General features: G+C 48.7%; 2 protein-coding genes across 2 annotated transcripts in view; both read right to left on the reverse strand.

Moving 5' to 3' along the window:
- LOC123749468 (uncharacterized) overlaps positions 1 to 23603 on the reverse strand; it is a gene marked incomplete in the record, with an annotated part of 443575 nt that extends 419972 nt beyond the window's left edge. Inside the window, 1 exon segment of the mRNA XM_069313236.1 lies at positions 23426 to 23603.
- LOC138357020 (U1 small nuclear ribonucleoprotein 70 kDa-like) lies at positions 9302 to 13264 on the reverse strand. Its single transcript, XM_069313554.1, has 2 exons — positions 13231 to 13264; positions 9302 to 9771 (listed from the first exon to the last, which is right to left on the reverse strand). The coding sequence occupies exons 1-2, from the start codon at positions 13262 to 13264 to the stop codon at positions 9302 to 9304; spliced, it is 504 nt and encodes a 167-aa protein (XP_069169655.1).
- Positions 23604 to 24110: the final 507 nt, after the last annotated feature.

Consider the following 24110-nt stretch of genomic DNA (forward strand, 5'->3'; position numbering starts at 1 on the left):
ATGCAGGCTGGAGTGAAAGGGAAGGTACTCCGTTGGATAAGGGAGTACCTAAGCAACAGGAGACAACGAGTCAATGTGAGGGGTGAGGTCTATGATTGGCGAGACGTTACGAGTGGAGTCCCGCAGTGGTCAGTCCTTGGACCTATACTGTTTTTGATATATGTAAATGATCTTCCAGAGTGTATAGACTCTTTTCTCTCACTGTTTGCTGATGATGCCAAAATTATGAGGTGGATTGAAACAGAGGATGATAGGAGGAGGCTACAAGATGACCTAGACAGACTGAATGAATGGTCCTACAAATGACTGTTGAAGTTCAACCCGAGTAAATGCAAAGTAATGAAACTAGGCAGTGGAAACAGGAGGCCAGACACAGGAACCAGAATAGGGGATGAAGTACTTTATGAAACTGACTGAGAGAAAGATCTAGGAGTTGATATCACACCAAACCTGTCTCCTGAAGCCCACATAAAGAGAATAACGTCTGCGGCATGTGCGAGGCTGGCTAACATCAGAACAGCGTTCAGGAACCTATGTAAGGAATCATTCAGAATCTTGTACACCACATATGTAAGACCAATCCTGGAGTATGCGGCCCCAGCATGGAGCCCGTACCTTGTCAAGCACAAGACGAAGCTGGAAAAAGTTCAAAGGTATGCCACTAGACTAGTCCCAGAACTAAGAGGCCTGAGTTACGAGGAAAGGCCGCGAGAAATGCACCTTACGACACTGGAAGACAGAAGAGTAAGGGGAGACATTATCACGATCTACAAAATCCTCAGGGGAATCGAACGGGTAGACAAGGATAAACTATTCTACACTGTTGGCACGCGAACAAGGGAACACAGGTGGAAACTGAGTACCCACATGAGCCACAGAGACGTTAGAAGGAACTTTTTCAGTGTCAGAGTAGTTAACAGGTGGAATGCATTGGGAAGTGATGTGGTGGAGGCTGACTCCATACACAGTTTCAAGTGTAGATATGATAGAGCCCAGTAGGCTCAGGAATCTGTACATCAGTTGATTGACAGTTGAGAGGCGGGACCAAAGAGCCAAAACTTAACCCTCTCAAGAACAAATAGGTGAGTATAGGTGAGAACATACACACACACCCACACCCACACATACACACCCACACACACACACACACCCACCCACACACACACACCCAAACCCACATACCCACACACCCACACACACACCCACACACACACCCACACACACACCCACACACACACACCCACACACACACCCACACACACACCCACACACACACACCCACATCCACATACCCACACACCCACACACCCACACACACCCACACACACACACACACACACACACAGGTGTGTGTGTGTGTGTGGGCTCCATGCTGGGGCCGCATACTCCAGGATTGGTCTTACATATGTGGTGTACAAGATTCTGAATGATTCCTTAAAGAGTGTGCAGAGGCACTTTGCTTGCCACTCTCCATAGTGTATAGTAAATCACTAGAGACGGGAGACCTACCAGAAATATGGAAGACGGCGAATGTGGTCCCAATATACAAAAAGGGCGACAGACAAGAGGCACTGAACTACAGGCCAGTGTCCTTGACTTGTATACCATGCAAGGTGATGGAGAAGATCGTGAGAAAATCCTGGTAACACATCTGGAGAGAAGGGACTTCGTGACAAATCGCCAACATGGATTCAGGGAGGGTAAATCTTGCCTTACAGGCTTGATAGAATTCTACGATCAGGTGACACAGATTAAGCAAGAAAGAGAGGGCTGGGCGGACTGCATTTTCTTGGATTGTCGGAAAGCCTTTGACACAGTACCGCATAAGAGGCTGGTACATAAGCTGGAGAGACAGGCAGGTGTAGCTGGTAAGGTGCTCCAGTGGATAAGGGAGTATCTAAGCAATAGGAAGCAGAGAGTTACGGTGAGGGGTGAGACCTCCGATTGGCGTGAAGTCACCAGTGGAGTCCCACAGGGCTCTGTACTCGGTCCTATCTTGTTTCTGATATATGTAAATGATCTCCCGGAGGGTATCGATTCATTTCTCTCAATGTTTGCGGACGATGCCAAAATTATGAGAAGGATTAAAACAGAAGAGGACTGTTTGAGGCTTCAAGAAGACCTAGACAAGCTGAAGGAATGGTCGAACAAATGGTTGTTAGAGTTTAACCCAACCAAATGTAATGTAATGAAGATAGGTGTAGGGAGCAGGAGGCCAGATACAAGGTATCATCTGGGAGAGGAAATTCTTCAGGAGTCAGAGAAGGAAAAAGACTTGGGGGTTGATATCACGCCAGACCTGTCTCCTGCAGCACATATCAAGCGGATAACATCAGCGGCATATGCCAGGCTGGCCAACATACGAACGGCATTCAGAAACTTGTGTAAAGAATCATTCATAACTTTGTATACCACATATGTCAGGCCAATCCTGGAGTATGCAGCCCCAGCATGGAGTCCATATCTAGTCAAGGATAAGACTAAACTGGAAAAGGTTCAAAGGTTTGCCACCAGACTAGTACCCGAGCTGAGAGGTATGAGCTACGAGGAGAGACTACGGGAATTAAACCTCACTTCGCTGGAAGACAGAAGAGTTAGGGGGGACATGATCACCACATTCAAGATTCTGAAGGGGATTGATAGGGTAGATAAAGACAGTCTATTTAACACAAGGGGAACACGCACAAGGGGACACAGGTGGAAACTGAGTGCCCAAATGAGCCACAGAGATATTAGAAAGAACTTTTTTAGTGTCAGAGTGGTTGACAAATGGAATGCATTAGGGGGTGATGTGGTGGAGGCTGACTCCATACACAGTTTCAAGTGTAGATATGACAGAGCCCGATAGGCTCAGGAATCTGTACACCTGTTGATTGACGGTTGAGAGGCGGGACCAAAGAGCCAGAGCTCAACCCCCGCAAACACAACTAGGTGAGTACAACTAGGTGAACTAGGTGAGTACACACACCCACACACACACCCACACACACACCCACACACCCACACCCACACACACACCCACACCCACATACCCACACACCCACCCACACACACACACACACACACACACACCCACACCCACACACCCACACACCCACACACACCCACACACACACACACACCCACACACACACCCACATACCCACACACCCACACACACCCACACACACACACACACACCCACACCCATACACTCACACACCCACACACCCACACACACACACACCCACACACACACACACACATACACCCACACACCCACACACACACCCCCACATACCCACACAGTGAAGGAACAAGAACAAGGGGTTCATAGTGTTGCTTGTGCACAAGTACTTGTAGTCACCTTCCCACGCGGCTCTGTTAAAGTTGACCTGTGGCTCCTCAACCAGTTGGCGCTTACGAGCCAGAACCACCGCAGCTCCTCCCCCACTCCATTATAATTCACATATACATTTTACTCGAATGCTTTAAATTAAAAAAAAAAATACAAGAATGTCATCTGCATTCACTATTACCATAACTCAAATCTGAAATATATTGATTGAATTGATTCTCAATTCCAGAAGCAGAATTATTGTTGAATATATAATTTATATTGTTTAGTATCAGCACACACACTATAGATGGCACGGAGGAAACTCAAATTTTCGTGATTTCAATTTGATGCAATTGATCGCAGAAGAGAATTTGAATTGAACTATCAGGAGGAAGGAGCTAAGCCATTACGACTATGCAGCACTTGGAAGGGGTCAGGATAAGGATTTGAGTTGGGACAGAGGGAAGGAATGGTGCCCAACCACTTGGACGGTCGGGAATTGAACGCCGACCTGCATGAAGCGATTACTGCCATCTCGTATTGTGTCTTTCTCACAGAAGAGTGAGAGAGAGAGACAATACGAATTTGTTTCTGTTATCTCCCATTCTAGAAATTCTTTTTCTTAGAAAGAAAAATAATCTTCCAAGAAAGGATGGTGTTTCACCTAAGATAACATTCCTCTCCTAAGATAACATGCCAGGCAACAGGTTATACATTAGCGCCAAGTTGAGCTTGAAACTTTGGATAGAATCTTGAGTGTACTTTACAACCCTCAATGCAACATACAGAAAATATGCTAGCGAATGTTTAAGATATATTACTTAATACTTCGGTTGAGAGGCGAGACCAAAGAGATGAAATTTAAACCCGTGCTGGCTCATTTGTATGAGTTTGGTGGAGAGTATGAGGTTGGTACGGGCAGGACGGGGTGGGGGGGGTGGGTGGTCGGAGTGGGTGGAGGACGGAGTGGGGTGGAGGCAGGAGAGGGTGGAAGCTGGAGTGGGTGGAGGGAAGGTTAGGTTAGGTTAGTGGAGGCAGAAGTATGTACTCATATACCTATATTATGTGATTATATCCCCGAGTTGCGTTCGTGGGGGATTACTCTTTGGTCCCGCCTCTCAACTGCAAATCAACTGGTACACACATGCACCAGTCTATGGGGGATCTATCATATCTACATGTGACGCTGTGTGTGGAGTCCGCCTCCACCACACCACCTCTCAGTGCAATCCAATTGTTCGCTACTCTCACACTGACAACATTATGACTAATGTTTCTGAGGCTCAGTTGCGTAGAAAGTTTCCACTTGTGTCTTCTTGCGTTTACCACAAGTGCTAAACAGTATCATTAATTATCCTCTCAGATCCACTGAGAATACTTTAGGTGTTACTGAAGACTCACTTCATTCTTCGTTCAGTGACGTGAGGTTTCATTTCAACAGTCTTTCCTCATTACACACAGAGATCACACTAACGTGATCTCAGTCGATTAAGGCAGTGTCTGGGATGCTCCCGGACGCAGGTTCGAATCCTCATCACGGCCCTTGTGGATTTGTTCAGTCTTTCCCCATAGTTCATTCCTCTCGGCTCCGGGACTACTGTAGTGGCATATCCTTGAACTTTCACCAGCTACGTCGTGTGTTTCACTAGATATAGGCTCCACGCTGGAGCCCCATACTCCAGAATTGGTCTAACATATGTATTATTAAAGGTTCTCAATTAGTCCTTATACAAGTTTCTAAAGACAGTTCCTATGTTAGCAAATTTAGCATATGCCGCTGATGATATCCTTGTGATGTGGGCTTCTGGGGACAAGTCCGGCGTGATATCAACCAATAGATCTTTCAACCTGATTTCTTGAATAATTGCACATCCCACTTGGAATCTTGTGTCCTGTTCCTGATCCATATATCTATTTTAATTACTTAACACTTACTTAAATTAAACGAAAGTAGTCACTCATTGTAGGCTCTTGCTATCTTCCTCTGCTTTAATCCTTCTTATAACTTCTGGGTCAACAAACATTGACAATAATGAGTCTATGCCCTCTAGAAGACCGTTTACGTATCTGAGAAAAAGAATAGGTCCGTGAACTGAGCCCTGTGGGACTCCGCTCATAACATTCGTCTTTCTGAGCTCTCTTCCTTCGCTGAAACTCTTTGCTTTCTGTTGCTTAGGTACTCTCTTACCCGCTGGAGCACCTGACCTGTTTTTACTGCCCGCTTCTCCAACTGACAATCTCTTATGGGTCACTGTGTCAGTTGCTTTCTAACAGTCCAAAACTGTGCAGTCTGCCCACCCTTCTCTTTCTTGCCTAATTCTTTGTCACAATTCCATGCATCATTTTGCATGACATACAAAGCGGGATTACGAGCCTGTAGGTTAGTGCCCCTCTTCTTCTCACCTTTTTAGAATAGTGGGACAACGTTAGGTGTCTTCAATGGTTCCGGAAGGTCTCCTGTCTGCCGTCCAAGGAACTATTATGTCCAAGTCCAAGGACCTATAGGAATGGGTGAAGCATGAATAGGTGGGGGCAGAATTTGGATGGGTACAGGGATGAGATGAGTCGGGGTAGGTAGGGGGACGTGATTGGGTGGCTGCTGTGGTACAAATCGTTGAGGTTTACTTGGGACGAGCTTCAGCTCTTTGGTCTCGCCTCTCAACTTTCAATCAACTGGAATATACGTTCTCGAAAACGAGTCAGTTTTGTTATATTTACATGTGAAGCAGTATATGGAGTCGGCCTCCTTCCCTCTTTACTATTGAGTGCATTCTGTGTTCAATATTCTCACACTGACAAATAATTTAACAATATCTCTCTGTGGGGACATTTGGATACTTAATTTGCATGTGTCTCCTTGTCCACGTATGGGTAACCTATTCCAGGTTATCTTGACTGTTCTGTTAAATTTCCTAAGACGTTTACGCTGTAATCTTGTCTTCCCAAACACGTCTGTCTTCCAGTAAAGTGAAGTTTAATTCGTTGAGTCTTTCTCTAATCACTCATCACTCTAGGAAGAGACGATTGGTAACCAATCCTTGACTGTTCACCTATATGTAGCCAGCAGGACTTGGGGGGGGGGGGCGGGGGGACCAGCCCTCCCAAGCCCTATAAGCCGATTGGCAAATGGCGTTTCAGGAAAAACTGGTATGTCAAGGCTGAAGAGAAACTGTTGTACGGTAGAGCGACGGCCTCGCTTAATGCAGGTCGGCGTACAATCCATTAAACCATTCCTTTCCTTCGTCCTATCCCAGAGCCATATGACCATATTCCTTCCATGTGGCTATACAGTATAGCCGTAATAAATTGATACTTTCTCCAGAGAATGACCTTAACGTGTTGATGATTTCGAGAGTCCTTCTACTAACGCAGCCACGTGGGTAAGGGGCCATCTGCTCCTTATCCTCAAGTGTAAATAAAAATAACGAAGTTTTGGATAAAATTTTACTGATACTGATACCGCTAAAATATGTCCACACACACACACCTCTCCACCATGTACTACCTAAAGTCTCCAAATTGTTCATTTTAACATATTACTGTTGCAAATTGCCTTCACATAACCACTTGGGGACTGACAATCCCAACGATGTCAAAATAATGTACAATCAACGAGGCTCTATCATAGGACACTATATTTCTGCAAACAGACTATCACAAAATATGTAGATCAACAACATCAATAAAATATTGGCAGATACAGCAAAAATAGAAGATTAGACATTGCCAAAGCACTTCACAATAAGCACACTCATTCAAGTATCGGCAATCGGCTTACACTTGGAGATTGTATATGACCTTAAGGTCACCATTTACTGCACATCTCTTGCCCCCAAACGTCCAGTGACATTGCAGGGCAGGATTGCCCAGTTCTTTCAACAGAGTAACAACCTCTAATTCTTCCTGTATTGTTAAATGAATGTGTTTACAAGAACGTCTGTTTTCTAAATATATTAATAATATACCATATATACTCACTAGGGGCCCAGGTCTTCTCCACGCCACCAGGTCTCTCTCCATGCACACATGCTCCATGTCTCTCTCTCTCCATATACGCATGCTCCCTGTCTCTCTCTCTCTCCATTCACGCATGCTCCCTGTCTCTCTCTCTCTCCATTCACACATGCTCCCTGTCTCTCTCTCTCTCTCTCTCCATACATACATGCTCCATGTCCCTCTCTGTACACCTTTCTCATCTCCCCATCACTGTAATTGAGCCTTTCATACACCTTGCCTCCTTCACCCTGAGCATCCTCACACCCTACCCATCTCCACCCAGACACCCTCCCCCACCCACACAAACACTCCCCATCTCCTCCCTTACACTGTTTCTTCTCCCGTCCATATATTTACACCCTACCTCGCTAATTTCCCCACCATCACACTCCCCATATATACTCCCCCACACACCTCTCCCCCAACAACCCTACTTGTCTCCCCCCATCACAGTAGCCATTTTCACAGTAACCATTTCACTGCACATCACTGTAACCAAAAGTCTGCTCCTCGCATGCAAATATGTCATCTGATCAAATATATGTTTTCCGTGTCACTATCTATGGAGCCGGTCGGCCGAGCGGACAGCACACTGGATTTGTGATCCTGTGGTCCCAGGTTCGATCCCGGGCGCCGTCGAGAAACAATGAGCAGAGTTTATTTCACCCTATGCCCCTGTTACCTAGCAGTAAAATAGGTACCTGGGTGTTAGTCAGCTGTCACGGGCTGCTTCCTGGGGGTGGAGGCCTGGTCGAGGACCGGGCCGCGGGTACACTAAAAAGCCCCGAAATCATCTCAAAATAACTTCAAGATCTGAATACTCTGAACATTTTTTAAAATTTAAAATCTACGGACTCTGTGCATAACATTTCACTTTCACCGACTTCCTGAAGGGTGGTGCAGAGGGCCATGCTTGCGCCTCCAAGATGCGTGCACTGCGGGCCTGTGGTGTGGGGGGTACTGGACCAAGAGAGAGGCTGGTCGGAGTAGGCCCAAGTGAAATGGCTTCAGAAATATTTTTAATTATTCACAGACGCGCTGCCAATAAGCGCGCGACACCAGATTCCCATTTTCAATATTGGTCAGGTGTGAAATATTCGTTTAGATGTCCGAAGACTTTTCCACATAAGAAATTTTTTTTTTTTTTATTTCTTTAAACAAAAGAATATAATTTGATTTAATATAATATTATAATTGACGAAAGGAACGAGGGGTAAATAGGGGGCGAGCAGGATGGGGGGGGGACTAGGATGAGGGGAAGATTGATGTATGGGGAAGGATGAGGAGGAAAAGGGTAGGGGGGCAGAGGGAGGATGAGGGAAAGATGGGGAGGGAAGAGGAGGGGGGGGGGGCAGGAGGGGAGGGGGAGATGGATTAGGGAAGGTGAGGGGAGAGAGGCAAGGGGAGAGGACAGGGAAAGACGAGGGACGGGGGGGGGGGGAGGGGGATGATTCGGTAGGGGGGGGGGAAAAGAGTATGGAAGACATGGGGGAAGGGTGGGGAGAATGTGGGGAATTTTGAAGGGAATTTATAAGTAACATGATTATATTGCTTTTTGGGATTGTATATATTCAAGGAGAGACTAACAGACCCGGGCAACGCCGGGTACCCCTAGTGAAAATGTTATATATATATATATATATATATATATATATATATATATATATATATATATATATATATATATATATATATATATATATATATATATGTGTGAGGGAGTGCCCGGCGATTGTCTTGCATGTTGCTCAATCTATCCATCTACTCGTCTGCCCATCCATATATTCGTCTATCTACCTAGTCACCTCTCTATCTATTCACATTCCTATCCGTCTATCCAAACATCCATCTATCCATCTATGTATCTATCCATTCATCTATGTACCCATCTGTCTATCCATTTATCTCTTAATCCATCCATCTAGAGCCATCGATCTACCTATCGATCTATCCAAGTCTCCATCTATCAACCCACCTATCTACTGTCTAACTTTGTTTCTGTTTATCTGCATCTCCCTGTCTGTCTCGGTCTTTGTCACGGTCTTTGTCACGGTCTATGTCACGGTCTATGTCACGGTCTATGTCACGGTCTATGTCACGGTCTATGTCACGGTCTATGTCACGGTCTTTGTCACGGTCTTTGTCACGGTCTTTGTCACGGTCTTTGTCACGGTCTTTGTCGCGGTCTTTGTTACGGTCTTTGTCACGGTCTATGTCACGGTCTTTGTCACGGTCTATGTCACGGTCTATGTCACGGTCTATGTCACGGTCTATGTCACGGTCTATGTCACGGTCTATGTCACGGTCTATGTCACGGTCTTTGTCACGGTCTATGTCACGGTCTATGTCACGGTCTATGTCACGGTCTATGTCACGGTCTATGTCACGGTCTATGTCACGGTCTTTGTCACGGTCTATGTCACGGTCTTTGTCACGGTCTTTGTCACGGGTTTTCTCTTATAAAAATACAATGATCTAATGTATAGGAGGCCGGCAGTGTCAGGAGCTTAGCTGTGGGAAATACTATTAACAACTGAAAAATAAAATAGTTAGCCCTCGCTCCGATAAAGTGTTTTTTTTGGCTTGAAGAAACCTCTGAAGGTGTAGAAGATTCCATTTATTTTATGGGAGTACGGACAAATTATTGACAGCAGGATATTTCTGTTTAATTTCCCGTCATCAGTGGATAATCGTGGATATTACTGTAAGTATTTTTTTTTATAGGTGTTTCAAAAATGTGTAGGTGTGTAAAATGAACAAATCCCCAAGGGCCGTGACGAGGATTCGAACCTACGTCCGAGAGCATCCCAGACGCTGCCTTAATCGACTGAGCAACGACATGGTAAAAAGAATTGAAAACCAGAAGTTCTACTGAACTTACTTGGATCCTGCAGCCTCTCCGAGACACAGTGTAGTGTAGTGTAGTGTAGTTTAGGTGTGTATCTTGAGGTTATCTTGAGATGATTTCGGGGCTTTAGTGTCCCCGCGGCCCGGTCCTCGACCAGGCCTCCACCCCCAGGAAGCAGCCCGTGACAGCTGACTAACACCCAGGTACCTATTTTACTACTAGGTAACAGGGGCATAGGGTGAAAGAAACTCTGCCCATTGTTTCTCGCCGGCGCCCGGGATCGAACTCGGGACCACAGGATCACAAGTCCAGTGTACTGTCCGCTTGGCCGATCGGTGTAGCCGGCGGGGTGTGTCAAAATGTCGTCGTAGGGGGGTGTTTGAACGTGGCTCCCCTGGCACACTGTTCTCTTGAATCCTGTCGACCCCAAACCAGCCTATGTTCACCCCGTAGCAGTAAATAGGTACCTGGGAGTTAGTCAGCTGTCACGGGCTGCTTCCTGGGGGTGGAGGCCTGGTCGAGGACCGGGCCGCGGGGACACTAAAGCCCCGAAATCATCTCAAGATAACCTCAAGGTAACCGTACCCCAAACTATTTCCTCTGCCCAATTTGGGTGAGGCTAGCCACCCCCCCCCCCCCCCCGCCCCAACTGTGTGGCCTCTATCTCTGACCAGACAAACAAACTTTCTCCCATATAGTATAGATATATATCTATACTATAAGAAAGTAAGTTTGAATCAGGGCTTTACATCACTTTCCTCATCCATCTCCTTGAGTGGGATGAGCAGCTTCGTCGCATCTGCACATTTTCCAACTAATCAATTCCATCATCTCATTTGGTGTTTTCTCTTTCAATCAACTCCCGTCTATTGGACTTAGCCCAGATAGATCTTCGCATTGTCAACTCCAGGTTCAGCATCTCTCTCTCTCCCTCTCTCCCTCTCTCTTTCTCTCTCTTACTCTCTCTCTCTCACTCTCTCTCTTTCTCTCTCTCACTCTCTCTCTCTCTCTCTCTCTCTCTCTCTCTCTCTCTCTCTCTCTCTCTCTCTCTCTCTCTCTCTCTCTCTCTCTCTCTCTCTCTCTCCTCCCTCAACGCTGTTGTTGTTGTTAAGATTCGCTACTTGGAACAAACAGTTCCAAGTAGCACGGGCTATGGCGAGCCCGTAAATCGCCCTCTCAAGGCGTTCCTTGGCCCATCCAACACCTTCAGCTCCAATGCTATAGCGTGATAACGCTGTGGCTGCTATCTCCAATGATCATCGCTTGCTCTATACTCTCGATATCTGACTCCCAGCCGCCAAAGATTGAGAAAAGATGTACAGGGGCTAGATTCACAAAGCAGTTACACAAGTACTTACGAACTTGCATTTATCTTACGAAAGTACTTACTAAGGTACATGTTTCCTCAATCTTTGACGGCTTTGATTACATTTATTCAACCGTTGACAAGCATGAAAAGATCCCAATCAACTGTTGTTCTTGTTATAAACAGCCTCCTGGTGCTTCGGAGCTCATTAACTGTTTAATAACTAGAAGCAAAGCCGCCAAAGATTGAGAAAAGATGTACAGGTTGCGTAACTAATTCTTGAATCAGGCCCCTGTACATCTTTTCTCAATCTTTGGCGGCTTTGTTTACAATTATTTAATGAGCTCCGAAGCACCATTAGGCATTTGTATAACAATAACAACAGTTGATTGGCAAGTTTTCATGCTTATAAACTGTTGAATAAATGTAACCAAAGCCGTCAAAGATTGAGGAAACATGTACCTTAGTAAGTACTTTCGTTAAAAAAAGATGCAAGTTCGCAAGTACTTTCGTTAAAAAAGATGCAAGTTCGTAAGTACTTGCGTAGCTGCTTCGTAAATCTGGGTCCTAGTATAGCGATGCTGGTGGGGTCACACCTCTCTCTCATTGGTCGTGTTGGTTCTGTAATGAACTGCTTGAGGAAGTATTTATCGTCTGGAGTCTACTAGTTTTACTCTCCACGTCTCATCCCCCCCTTCTGTCCGGGGGTCCTTATTTATCCTGTCTATTTCTATGTGATTAAAATCCTCAGTTTTTTAGCATTTTCCCTCCTCGATTTTCTTTGGTACTGTGACGTCTCCTGTATTTTTAGACGTCTCGTGGCATTTAGACGGTATTTTTAGACGTCTCGTGGCATTTAGACGGTATGTTTAGACGTCTCGTGGCATTTAGACGGTATTTTTAGACGTCTCGTGGCATTTAGACGGTATTTTTTTAGACGTCTCGTGGCATTTAGACGGTATTTTTAGACGTCTCGTGGCATTTAGACGGTATTTTTTAGACGTCTCGTGGCATTTAGACGGTATTTTTAGACGTCTCGTGGCATTTAGACGGTATTTTTAGACGTCTCGTGGCATTTAGACGGTATTTTTAGACGTCTCGTGGCATTTAGACGGTATTTTTAGACGTCTCGTGGCATTTAGACGGTATTTTTAGACGTCTCGTCTTATTTATCAGAATGTTTCCTCGATCATTTATCGTTTAGTCGGGGATTATAAAATGACCTCCACCACTATCTTCGTGGCTCTAACTATTGCTCTTCCTTTTTTTTTGAGATATATACAAGAGTTGTTACATTCTTGTAGAGCCACTAGTACGCGTAGCGTTTCGGGCAGGTCCCTGGAATACGATCCCCGCCGCGAAGAATCGTTCGTTAATCGTTCCTAGTATGTACTCTGGTAGTACATTCTATGAGTAGATACTAAGGAGTACTTCTCCCCCGTGTCAACCTACCCTGGCTGTGTGCCCTGGAGAGGCCACTCCAGACCGACAAGTCCATAGTCTCCTGAGACTGGTAGTGGATACCTCCTACTACTATTACTAGTACTACTCGTGTAGAATGACTTCCTGCAGCCTCTAGTGTGTTGCGTAGAAAGGGGAGGGGGAGGTATACCCACCTTTGTGTACCACTACCTGTTCTTATTGCTCAATATTCACTTCGTAAAAACTTTGTTTTTTGCTTATCAACTGGCTTTCCGTTCTTGCTTTTGTGTGAGTGTGACTCTGACACGCTTTCTCTTACTCTTTTATTTGTAATTCTACCAACTTTCTTGTTCATGGGTTTAAAGTTATTCATCTTTGCTAGTCGACTTTGGGTTTTCTCCCTCAAGAGGTAAAGGGTTCCTGTTTATCTGGTTGATACCTGGTTGATACCTGGTTGATGGGTTTCTGGGAGTGCTTCTACTCCCCAAGCCCGGCCCGAGGCCAGGCTTGACTTGTGAGAGTTTGGTCCACCAGGCTGTTGCTTGGAGCGGCCCGCAGGCCCACATACCCACCACAGCCTGGTTGGTCCGGCACTCCTTGGAGGAATAAATCTAGTTTCCTCTTGAAGATGACGTCTATCCATATAAACAATTCTACTAGAGGAAGTGAGTGTTTGTTATCCAAGTCCCTCTTCTCTCTCATCCTTATCTTGAGGTTATCTTGAGAGGATTTCGGGGTTTTAGTGTCCCCGCGGCTCGGTCCTCGACCAGGCCTCCACCCCCAGGAAGCAGCCCGTGACAGCTGACTAACTCCCAGGTACCTATTTATTGCTAGGTAACAGGAGCATCAGGGGGTGAAAGAAACTCTGCCCATCGTTTCTCGCCGGCGCCCGGGATCGAACCCGCGATCACAGGATCACGCGTCCAGTGTTCTGTCCGCTCAGCCACCGGCTCAATAGGCTGGGAGCCTCTATATCCTGGCTAGCCAATCACTCCTTACTCTATTCTCTTCTCTGATCAGCCATTCCTATTACAGAGAACGTCGCATTTCGCTCGTAGGCGTTACATAAGGCCAAACAATGCCTTGATAGAAAATGAAAGCGGCTGGCGAAAGTGACTTTCTGTCCCGTTTTCTGTTTTGGGTCCTCTGGTAGGTTAGGATTAGGGCACTTTAAATTGACCGTTTTCTTGATGTTGGGGAACCTTAGGGAGGAAGGCTGCTCTGATGCCCGGTATCTACATATAAAGTAATCTCATTACATTTAAATCCTTAAAAAAAGAATGTCTGTTCGAGGCTGGAGGCCGGGTGTTCGAGGCTGGAGGCCGGTTGTTCGCGGCTGGAGGCCGGGTGTTCGAGGCTGGAGGCCGGTTGTTCGCGGCTGGAGGCCGGTTGTTCGAGGCTGGAGGCCGGTTGTTCGCGGCTGGAGGCCGGGTGTTCGAGGCTGGAGGCCGGTTGTTCGCGGCTGGAGGCCGGTTGTTCGCGGCTGGAGGCCGGTTGTTCGCGGCTGGAGGCCGGTTGTTCGCGGCTGGAGGCCGGTTGTTCGAGGCTGGAGGCCGGGTGTTCGAGGCTGGAGGCCGGTTGTTCGCGGCTGGAGGCCGGTTGTTCGCGGCTGGAGGCCGGTTGTTCGCGGCTGGAGGCCGGTTGTTCGCGGCTGGAGGCCGGTTGTTCGCGGCTGGAGGCCGGGTGTTCGAGGCTGGAGGCCGGTTGTTCGCGGCTGGAGGCCGGTTGTTCGCGGCTGGAGGCCGGGTGTTCGCGGCTGGAGGCTGGGTGTTCGCGGCTGGAGGCCGGGTGTTCGAGGCTGGTTGTTCGCGGCTGGAGGCCGAGTGTTCGAGGCTGGAGGCCGGGTGTTCGAGGCTGGAGGCCGGTTGTTCGCGGCTGGAGGCCGGGTGTTCGCGGCTGGAGGCCGGGTGTTCGAGGCTGGAGGCCGGTTGTTCGCGGCTGGAGGCCGGTTGTTCGCGGCTGGAGGCCGGGTGTTCGCGGCTGGAGGCTGGGTGTTCGAGGCTGGAGGCTGGGTGTTCGAGGCTGGAGGCCGGGTGTTCGCGGCTGGAGGCCGGTTGTTCGAGGCTGGAGGCTGGGTGTTCGAGGCTGGGTGTTCGCGGCTGGAGGCTGGGTGTTCGAGGCTGGAGGCCGGTTGTTCGAGGCTGGAGGCCGGTTGTTCGCGGCTGGAGGCCGGGTGTTCGAGGCTGGAGGCCGGGTGTTCGAGGCTGGAGGCCGGGTGTTCGAGGCTGGAGGCCGGGTGTTCGCGGCTGGAGGCCGGGTGTTCGCGGCTGGAGGCCGGGTGTTCGCGGCTGGAGGCCGGGTGTTCGAGGCTGGAGGCCGGTTGTTCGCGGCTGGAGGCCGGGTGTTCGCGGCTGGAGGCCGGGTGTTCGAGGCTGGAGGCCGGTTGTTCGCGGCTGGAGGCCGGGTGTTCGCGGCTGGAGGCTGGGTGTTCGAAGCTGGAGGCCGGGTGTTCGAGGCCGGGTGTTCGAAGCTGGAGGCCGGGTGTTCGAGGCTGGAGGCTGGGTGTTCGAGGCTGGAGGCTGGGTGTTCGAGGCTGGAGGCTGGGTGTTCGAGGATGGAGGCCGGGTGTTCGAGGCTGGAGGCCGGGTGTTCGAGACTGGAGGCCGGGTGTTCGAGGCTGGAGGCCGGGTGTTCGAGGCCGGGTGTTCGAGGCTGGAGGCTGGGTGTTCGAGACTGGAGGCCGGGTTTTCGAGACTGGAGGCCGGGTGTTCGAGGCTGGAGGCCGGGTGTTCGAGGCTGGAGGCTGGGTGTTCGAGACTGGAGGCCGGGTGTTCGAGGCTGGAGGCCGGGTTTTCGAGACTGGAGGCCGGGTGTTCGAGGCTGGAGGCCGGGTGTTCGAGCCTAGAGGCCGGGTGTTCGAGCCTGGAGGCCGGGTGTTCGAGGCTGGAGGCTGGGTGTTCGAGACTGGAGGCCGGGTTATCGAGGCTGGAGGCCGGGTGTTCGAGGCTGGAGGCCGGGTGTTCGAGGCTGGAGGCCGGGTGTTCGAGGCTGGAGGCCGGGTGTTCGAGGCTGGAGGCCGGGTGTTCGAGGCTGGAGGCCGGGTGTTCGAGGCTGGAGGCCGGGTTTTCGAGACTGGAGGCTGGGTGTTCGGGGCTGGAGGCCGGGTGTTCGAGACTGGAGGCCGGGTGTTCGAAGCTGGAGGCCGGGTGTTCGAGGCTGGAGGCTGGGTTTTCGAGGCTGGAGGCTGGGTGTTCGAGGATGGAGGCCGGGTGTTCGAGGCTGGAGGCCGGGTGTTCGAGACTGGAAGCCGGGTGTTCGAGACTGGAGGCCGGGTGTTCGAGACTGGAGGCCGGGTGTTCGAGACTGGAGGCCGGGTGTTCGAGGCTGGAGGCTGGGTGTTCGAGGCTGGAGGCTGGGTATTCGAGGCTGGAGGCCGGGTGTTCGAGGCTGGAGGCCGGGTGTTCGAAGCTGGAAGCCGGGTGTTCGAGGCTGGAGGCCGGGTGTTCGAGACTGGAGGCCGGGTGTTCGAGGCTGGAGGCTGGGTGTTCGAGGATGGAGGCCGAGTGTTCGAGGCTGGAGGCCGGGTGTTCGAGACTGGAGGCCGGGTGTTGGAGACTGGAGGCCGGGTGTTCGAGACTGGAGGCCGGGTGTTCGAGGCTGGAGGCCGGGTGTTCGAGACTGGAGGCCGGGTGTTCAAGGCTGGAGGCTGGGTGTTCGAGGCTGGAGGCTGGGTGTTCGAGGATGGAGGCCGGGTGTTCGAGGCTGGAGGCCGGGTGTTCGAGACTGGAGGCCGGGTGTTCAAGACTGGAGGCCGGGTGTTCGAGGCTGGAGGCCGGGTGTTCGAGACTGGAGGCCGGGTGTTCGAGGCTGGAGGCTGGGTGTTCGAGGCTGGAGGCCGGGTGTTCGAAGCTGGAGGCCGGGTGTTCGAAGCTGGAAGCCGGGTGTTCGAGGCTGGAGGCCGGGTGTTCGAGACTGGAGGCCGGGTGTTCGAGGCTGGAGGCTGGGTGTTCGAGGATGGAGGCCGGGTGTTCGAGGCTGGAGGCCGGGTGTTCGAGACTGGAGGCCGGGTGTTCGAGACTGGAGGCCGGGTGTTCGAGACTGGAGGCCGGGTGTTCGAGGCTGGAGGCCGGGTGTTCGAGACTGGAGGCCGGGTGTTCGAGGCTGGAGGCTGGGTGTTCGAGGCTGGAGGCTGGGTGTTCGAGGCTGGAGGCCGGGTGTTCGAAGCTGGAGGCCGGGTGTTCGAGGCTGGAGGCCGGGTGTTCGAGGCTGGAGGCCGGGTGTTCGAGACTGGAGGCCGGGTGTTCGAGCCTGGAGGCCGGGTGTTCGAAGCTGGAAGCCGGGTGTTCGAGGCTGGAGGCCGGGTATTCGAGACTAGAAGCTCTATGTTCGAAACTGGATTACCCTAACATGCCTTCTGCAAATTTCACTATTGTGTCGTTATATTTGAGAGAGTGAGGCCAAACAGACAGATGCACACTGACAAATATAAACATTGGCGCTCTATGAAACAGAAATCAGAGATTACTACCGAGTGATCACATTCAGGGATCATACCAGACGCCGTGTTGTAACATCTGCGAGCGACGAGGGATGATTGCAAGAAGGCGACAAGCAACATTATAGTGATACGTTAGTCAGGAAAAATATTACCATGCAATGATCTGACCCCGACGAGATGCACAGAGAAACTTGCAGCCTTAGTCTCTTCTCATTTGCTTTCCTTGAAGTGGCTACCTTTCTACCAAGTGGCACTTTCCTTGAAGTGGTTAACCACCTTAAGGTAGTTACCTTAAGGTGGTTACCTTGAGGATGTTACCTTAAGGTGGTTCCAAGGGTAAATAAGAGCCTGGTCTCTGACAAACGTCGGCTGCCACACTCTTACGTTACGTGCAAGATTGCAGAGTCTTGAGTGATCAACTTGACGTGGCTACTCCTTCTGTCTACTTCCAACCCATGAATTGACTCCCTACACTCCCCTCGTGCCTCGACCTGTGCCGGTTGGACTCGACATTTCACCGGTTCCCAACACCGGTTTTAGATGTCATCGGCCTCAGAAGTAGGTAAAAAGTTAAATATTCTCATAGTATCCCATGTGGCTCAACATGGCGTAGAAAACGTATATCTCTCTCTCTCTCTCCAGTCTGATCGCTTCAATATTCTGTTCCATACAAAAAAAAAAAATTTCAGTTGGTCATCGTTCATTTCTCGCCTGACACGCGTTCGGAACACGTACGTATCATATCATTTGAATTTTTGGGAAATACTGTTCAAGCAGTTCTTCCCAATTTGTGTTATTTTATATAACACCGAATAAAGAAGGTCAGTGCCAGGGGCACTGACCCCTGGCACTGACCTCTGGCACTGACCCCTGACACTGACCCCTGACACTGACCCCCTGGCACTTACCTCACGCATTGACCCCTGGCACTGACCATGGCCCTGACCCCTGGCACTTACCTCAGGTATTGAGCCCTGGCACTGACCCCTGACACTGATCCCTGGCACTTACCTCAGGCATTGAGCCCTGGCACTGACCCCTGGCACTGACCCTGGCCCTGACCCCTGGCACTGACCCTGGCACTGACCCCTGGCACTGACCCTGGCACTGAACCCTGGGACTGACCCTTGACACTGACCCCTGGCACTGATCCCTGGCACTGACCCCTGGCACTGACTCCTGGCACTGACCCCTGTCACTGGACCCTGGCACTGACCCCAGGCACTGACCCCTGACACTGACCCTGGCACTGACCCCTGACACTGACCCTCTGGCTGACCCCTGACACTGACACCAGGCACTGACCCCTGGCACTGATCCCAGGCACTGATCCCTGGCTCTGACCCCTGACACTGACCCCTGGTACTGACCCCCTGACACTGACCCTGGCACTGACCCCTGACACTGACCTTTGGCACTGACCCCTGGTACTGACCCCAGGAACTAACCCCTGACACTGACTCCTGGTACTGACCCCTGGCACTGACCCCTGGCACTGATCCCTGACACTGACCCCTGACACCGACTCCAGGCACTAACCCCTGGCTTTGACCTCTGGCACTGACCCCTTGCACTAACCCCTGGCACTGACCCCTGGCACTAACCCCTGGCCCTGACCAGTGGCACTAACCCCTGGCACTGACCCCAGGCACTGAGCCCTGGTACTAACCCCTGGCACTGACTTCAGACACTGACCCCTGACACTGACCCTGGCACTGACCCCTGGCCCTGACCCCTGGCACTGACTTCAGGCACTATAACCCCTGACACTGACCCTGGCACTGACCCCTGGCCCTGACCCCTGGTAATGACTCTTGGCTCTGACACCTGGCTTTGACCCCTGACACTGACCCCTGGCACTAACCCCTGACACTGACCCCTGGCACTAACCCCTGGCACTGACCCCAGGCACTGACCCCTGGCACTAACCCCAGGCACTGACCCCTGGCCCTGACCAGTGGCACTGACCCCTGGCACTGACCCTAGGCACTGAGCCCTGGCACTGACCCCTGGCACTTACCCCTGGCACTGACTTCAGGCACTGACCCCTGACACTGACCCTGGCACTGACCCCTGACCCTGGCACTGACCTTTGGCACTGACCCCGGGCCCTGAACAGTGGCACTGTCCCCTGGTAATGACTCCTGGCTCTGACACCTGGCTTTGACCCCTGGCATTGACCCCTGGCACTGACCCCTGGCACTGACCCCTGGCACTGGCCAATGGCACTGACCCTGGCACTGACCCCTGGCACTGACCCCAGGCACTGATCCCTGGCACTGACCCTGGCATTGACCCCTGGCCCTGACCCTGGCACTGACCCCTGGCACTAACCCCTGGCACTGACCTCACACTAGGGGGGCCAAACAACACAGCGTTCGAACTATGTCCCCGGCTTCAGGTAACAATAACGAGCTCCAAGGGAGGTTCTCGTATCGAGGATGACGTGGTACTAAAGTGTTCGAACACTTCACTTATGTCCAGAAACCCCGGACACCGTTCGTTATTTACACCTGACGCTGTAAACACGAACACAACATCAACAGGTGGTCTAGGACGTCACACGCTGATACAACATCAATAAACGAACACAACATCAATAAACTAACTATAGCATCAATAAGCAAACACATCATTGATGTTCTGTTTGTTTATTGAACACAACATCAATAAACGAACACAGCATCAATAAACGAACACAACATCAATAAACGAACACAACATCAACAAACGAACACAACATCAATAAACGAACACATCAATAAACGAACACATCAATAAACGAACACAACATCAATAAACGAACACAACATCAATAAACGAACACATCAATAAACGAACACATCAACAAACGAACACAACATCAATAAACGAACACAACATCAATAAACGAACACAACATCAATAAACGAACACAACATCAATAAACGAACACATCAATAAACGAACACATCAATAAACGAACACAACATCAATAAACGAACACATCAATAAACGAACACAACATCAATAAACGAACACAACATCAATAAACGAACACATCAATAAACGAACACATCAATAAACGAACACAACATCAATAAACGAACACAACATCGTTTGACCGCGACAAGTCGTGCAATTTCGCGTAGAGCAGCTCGTCAGGTCATCAACCTCAGCCACATTAAACAATGGTGACCTGCACCCAAGCGCCTGTAATTGATGACCGAGGGTGTAATTGGGCAATACAGTCGTCCCTGGTAGACCGTAATACCGTTCACAGTTACCGTGCAGACATTCCTCCTTACCATTCTATCTCGTTCCTACAAGTAGGCCTACTGTGTCTATATATTATTTCCTCCCTATAAATAGGCATATTATTTCTTATATTGTTAACTTCCTGGAAGTAAGCCTACTAGGTTCTTATATTATTAACTCTATAAGCCTACTGTTTCCTTATACAATCAACTCCCTATAAGTAGGCCTACTGTGTTCTTATACTGTCAACTCCCAACTACACTGAAATACTCGGGTTTAAGGTTCTGAGGCGGGGCCCAAGAGATGGAGACCATCCTCCGCAAACAGAAAGGTGAGTTCACACACATCATGTGATATATATATATATATATATATATATATATATATATATATATATATATATATATATATATTGGCAGCAGGTTTTCATTTATACATGTTTCATTTAATATGACAACATATTCTGTATTGATTATTTTCTTCTTTAAGGCTTCTATCTCTCTGACTAGTGCTCTTTCATCTGGGTTTAATTGGAAGAGAAGTTCTCCAAAGATCATCTTCATTCGAGGTGAAGAAAAAGAAATAACTGTAGAATGTATTACACTTATTATAAAATTTACACAGCAAATTGTGTAAATTTGCTTAAAAAAAGAATAGGGGTGGTAGAAAAGTAAAATATAAAATTGTTCAGCGAGAACCCACAAGGTCTCAGAATACTCTATATTTTCTTCTTGGAGGCTATGGGTCCTTACAATTGCACTAGAAGTGGTACCCCTATATATATATATATATATATATATATATATATATATATATATATATATATATATATATATATATATATATATATATATATATATATACATACAAATATGAAAACGAATTAAGTCGATCGGTATACACACCAGGAAGCTTCTGGGTATGTATACTCAGAAAGTTTGCCTGTGTCTTAGACTTATTCACGGGTAAAGTATACTTCCTGGTTGGTTATTAGGCCACAGTGGTGACCTTAATAACCCTCCAGAGGTTGATAGGCTCTGAGCCTAACACAAACCAGTGGAGAATAAGCAAGGAGAGAGAGAGAGAGAGAGAGAGAGAGAGAGAGAGAGAGAGAGAGAGAGAGAGAGAGAGAGAGAGAGAGAGAGAGAGAGAGAGAATGAGAGAGAGAGAGAGAGAGAATGAGAGAAAGAGAAAGTGAGAGAGAAAAAGTAAGAGTGAGAGAGGAAGTGAGAGATAGAGAGAAAGTGAGAGGAAAAACAGAGAAAGAGAGAGAGAGGGAAAGATAAAGCGAGACATGAAAAACAGATATGAAAGAGAGAGAGAGAGACAGCTCCCTTCTCTCTCTCATCTCCGTCTGTCTCTCTCTCAGAGAGAGAGAGAGAGAGAGAGAGAGAGAGAGAGAGAGAGAGAGAGAGAGAGAGAGAGAGAGAGAGAGAGAGAGAGAGAGAGAGAGAGAGAGAGAGACAGTGCCAGTAGCCCCACACATCAGTAAGTGGACGTCACCTCCCAGTACCAACCACTCCTGGAGAGAGAGAGGGGTGACTACACAAAAAATAACACGGCCCCATGCTGGCGATCACGGGCCCAGTCGCTATATGTAACACAATTACCAAGGGGAGAGAGGGGAAACTTTAATTAACTCTACATTTAATCGTATACTTCAATATTGAATTTCCTCGCGAAATGTATATTTGTCCTTACCATAGAAGCTCTTCAATTTTGTTATGATGTATACTCCCATATACGTACGAGTTGAATGAACTTATTTCATATATGAGAAGATTAATATACGGTGCAGAAACAACTATGTTATATCTATATACATATACATATATATAAATATATAATATACATGTATGTATAAATATATATTTACAAATAACTCAAACTACAATAATTGTTAAAACGAGCAGTTGTGATGTATTTTTTTGTTTAAATACGCGCTCTAGCAGTTGACACGCACAGTCGACACGCTGCAAGGTGAGTCGACAATCACGTGTGCTGGAGGCGGGAGGTGCAGCTAAACATTGAACAAAATCAATGTTTCACTGCCCCACCCTCGCTAGTACACAGGCCCACACCCTCAGTCCAAACTTGGAATAATGTAACTTGAAAAAAAATATATATATATTTATATATTTGCGGAGCTCCAAACCTATTTTGACGAGAAAAACACGTAAATATTATCAGTCCTGTAATAAGGAGGATTTTGGGGAAAAACAGAAATATGAAATGACTTACCAGGGGGAAGATCAGGGCATGATGATGCCTTCAGGAGCGGTAGAGTTCCTGAGGGAGGGAGGGTGAGTAGCTACCTAGCTCCAGCTCCTCCTCCTGCTCCTTGGCCGATGGTAATCCACTCAATTCAGGGTCCACTAAAGTAAGATATCTGAGGGGGAAGATGTTGGCCTCGATGGGCAGTCTGGGATGCTCCCGTCGGCCTCCAATGATAGTTTCCTGGGGTAAGATGGGCCCTCGGCCAGCTACAGTCATTGAGAAAGTCTATTAAATGATTCAAGATTCTCCAAAACAATGTAACTATGAATACGCTCGTGTTCCGTACGTGTATCTTATAGAATATTAAGTTGAATTTTTTTATATAACTTGAAGCCAATGAAATTTAAAGTTGGACAGTTGAAATTTTTTTCAGTAAAGAACTATAGTTTGTATATATATTCTTGATCCAACGGATACGGAGTCTTGAGGCAGGTGGTGAATGCATTTACCAGCTGGCGCGGCGTCATATCCTACCACCACCACCTGTTGCCTAGAGCCACCTGACTAACTATCCACCTGGTGCTTCACATCACCCTCGTTTATCAATATAATTCTATGTCAATATCTAGCAGTCCTACTCACCAAAAGCACTCAGTAAACACCCAACATCGCGTCACTGTTAGAGGTGTGTGGGGTAGTTTTCCTCCCCCTTAAAAAAAAAAAGGCAAAATGCGAGGAATAGAGTCCAGGAACGCCAGCGCGCGGGGCTGAAGGAGCCAGGGTCTGGCGAGCGGTCCTGCGACACACCCTCTCACCACGACGGCCCAGACCACACTGAGCTTCTCCACCTGCCTCCACCACCAACAATAACACACACTCTCTCTCTCTCTCTCTCTCTCTCTCTGTCTCTCTCTCTCTCTCTCTCTCTCTGTCTCTCTCTCTCACGGTAAATATTTTTATTACAACTTTCCACTTTTATCCTCTCTCTCTCTCTCTCTCTCTCTCTCTCTCTCTCTCTCTCTCTCTCTCTCTCTCTCTCTCTCTCTCCCTCCCTCTCCTCTCTCTCTCTCTCTCCCTCCCTCTCCTCTCTCTCTCTCCTCTCCTTTATTTATTTATTCTTTTGGATTTGCATTTTTTATTCTCTGCATTTTTATTTGTCTCATGTTTTCCAGCATGCGCTTGTTGGGGTAACACAAGCCGGGGCTTTTGTCCCTGGGAATAACAGAACAGCGGGTCGGGGTTACTCCGCCTGAATTAAACACGATCGCAAGGAAACCAATATCGCCCTAAACTCCCATTGCCAACCACAACAGCCAAGAGTATCTGA

Source organism: Procambarus clarkii, chromosome 75 (assembly GCF_040958095.1).
Source record: "Procambarus clarkii isolate CNS0578487 chromosome 75, FALCON_Pclarkii_2.0, whole genome shotgun sequence".
Taxonomy (NCBI): Eukaryota; Metazoa; Arthropoda; class Malacostraca; order Decapoda; family Cambaridae; genus Procambarus; species Procambarus clarkii.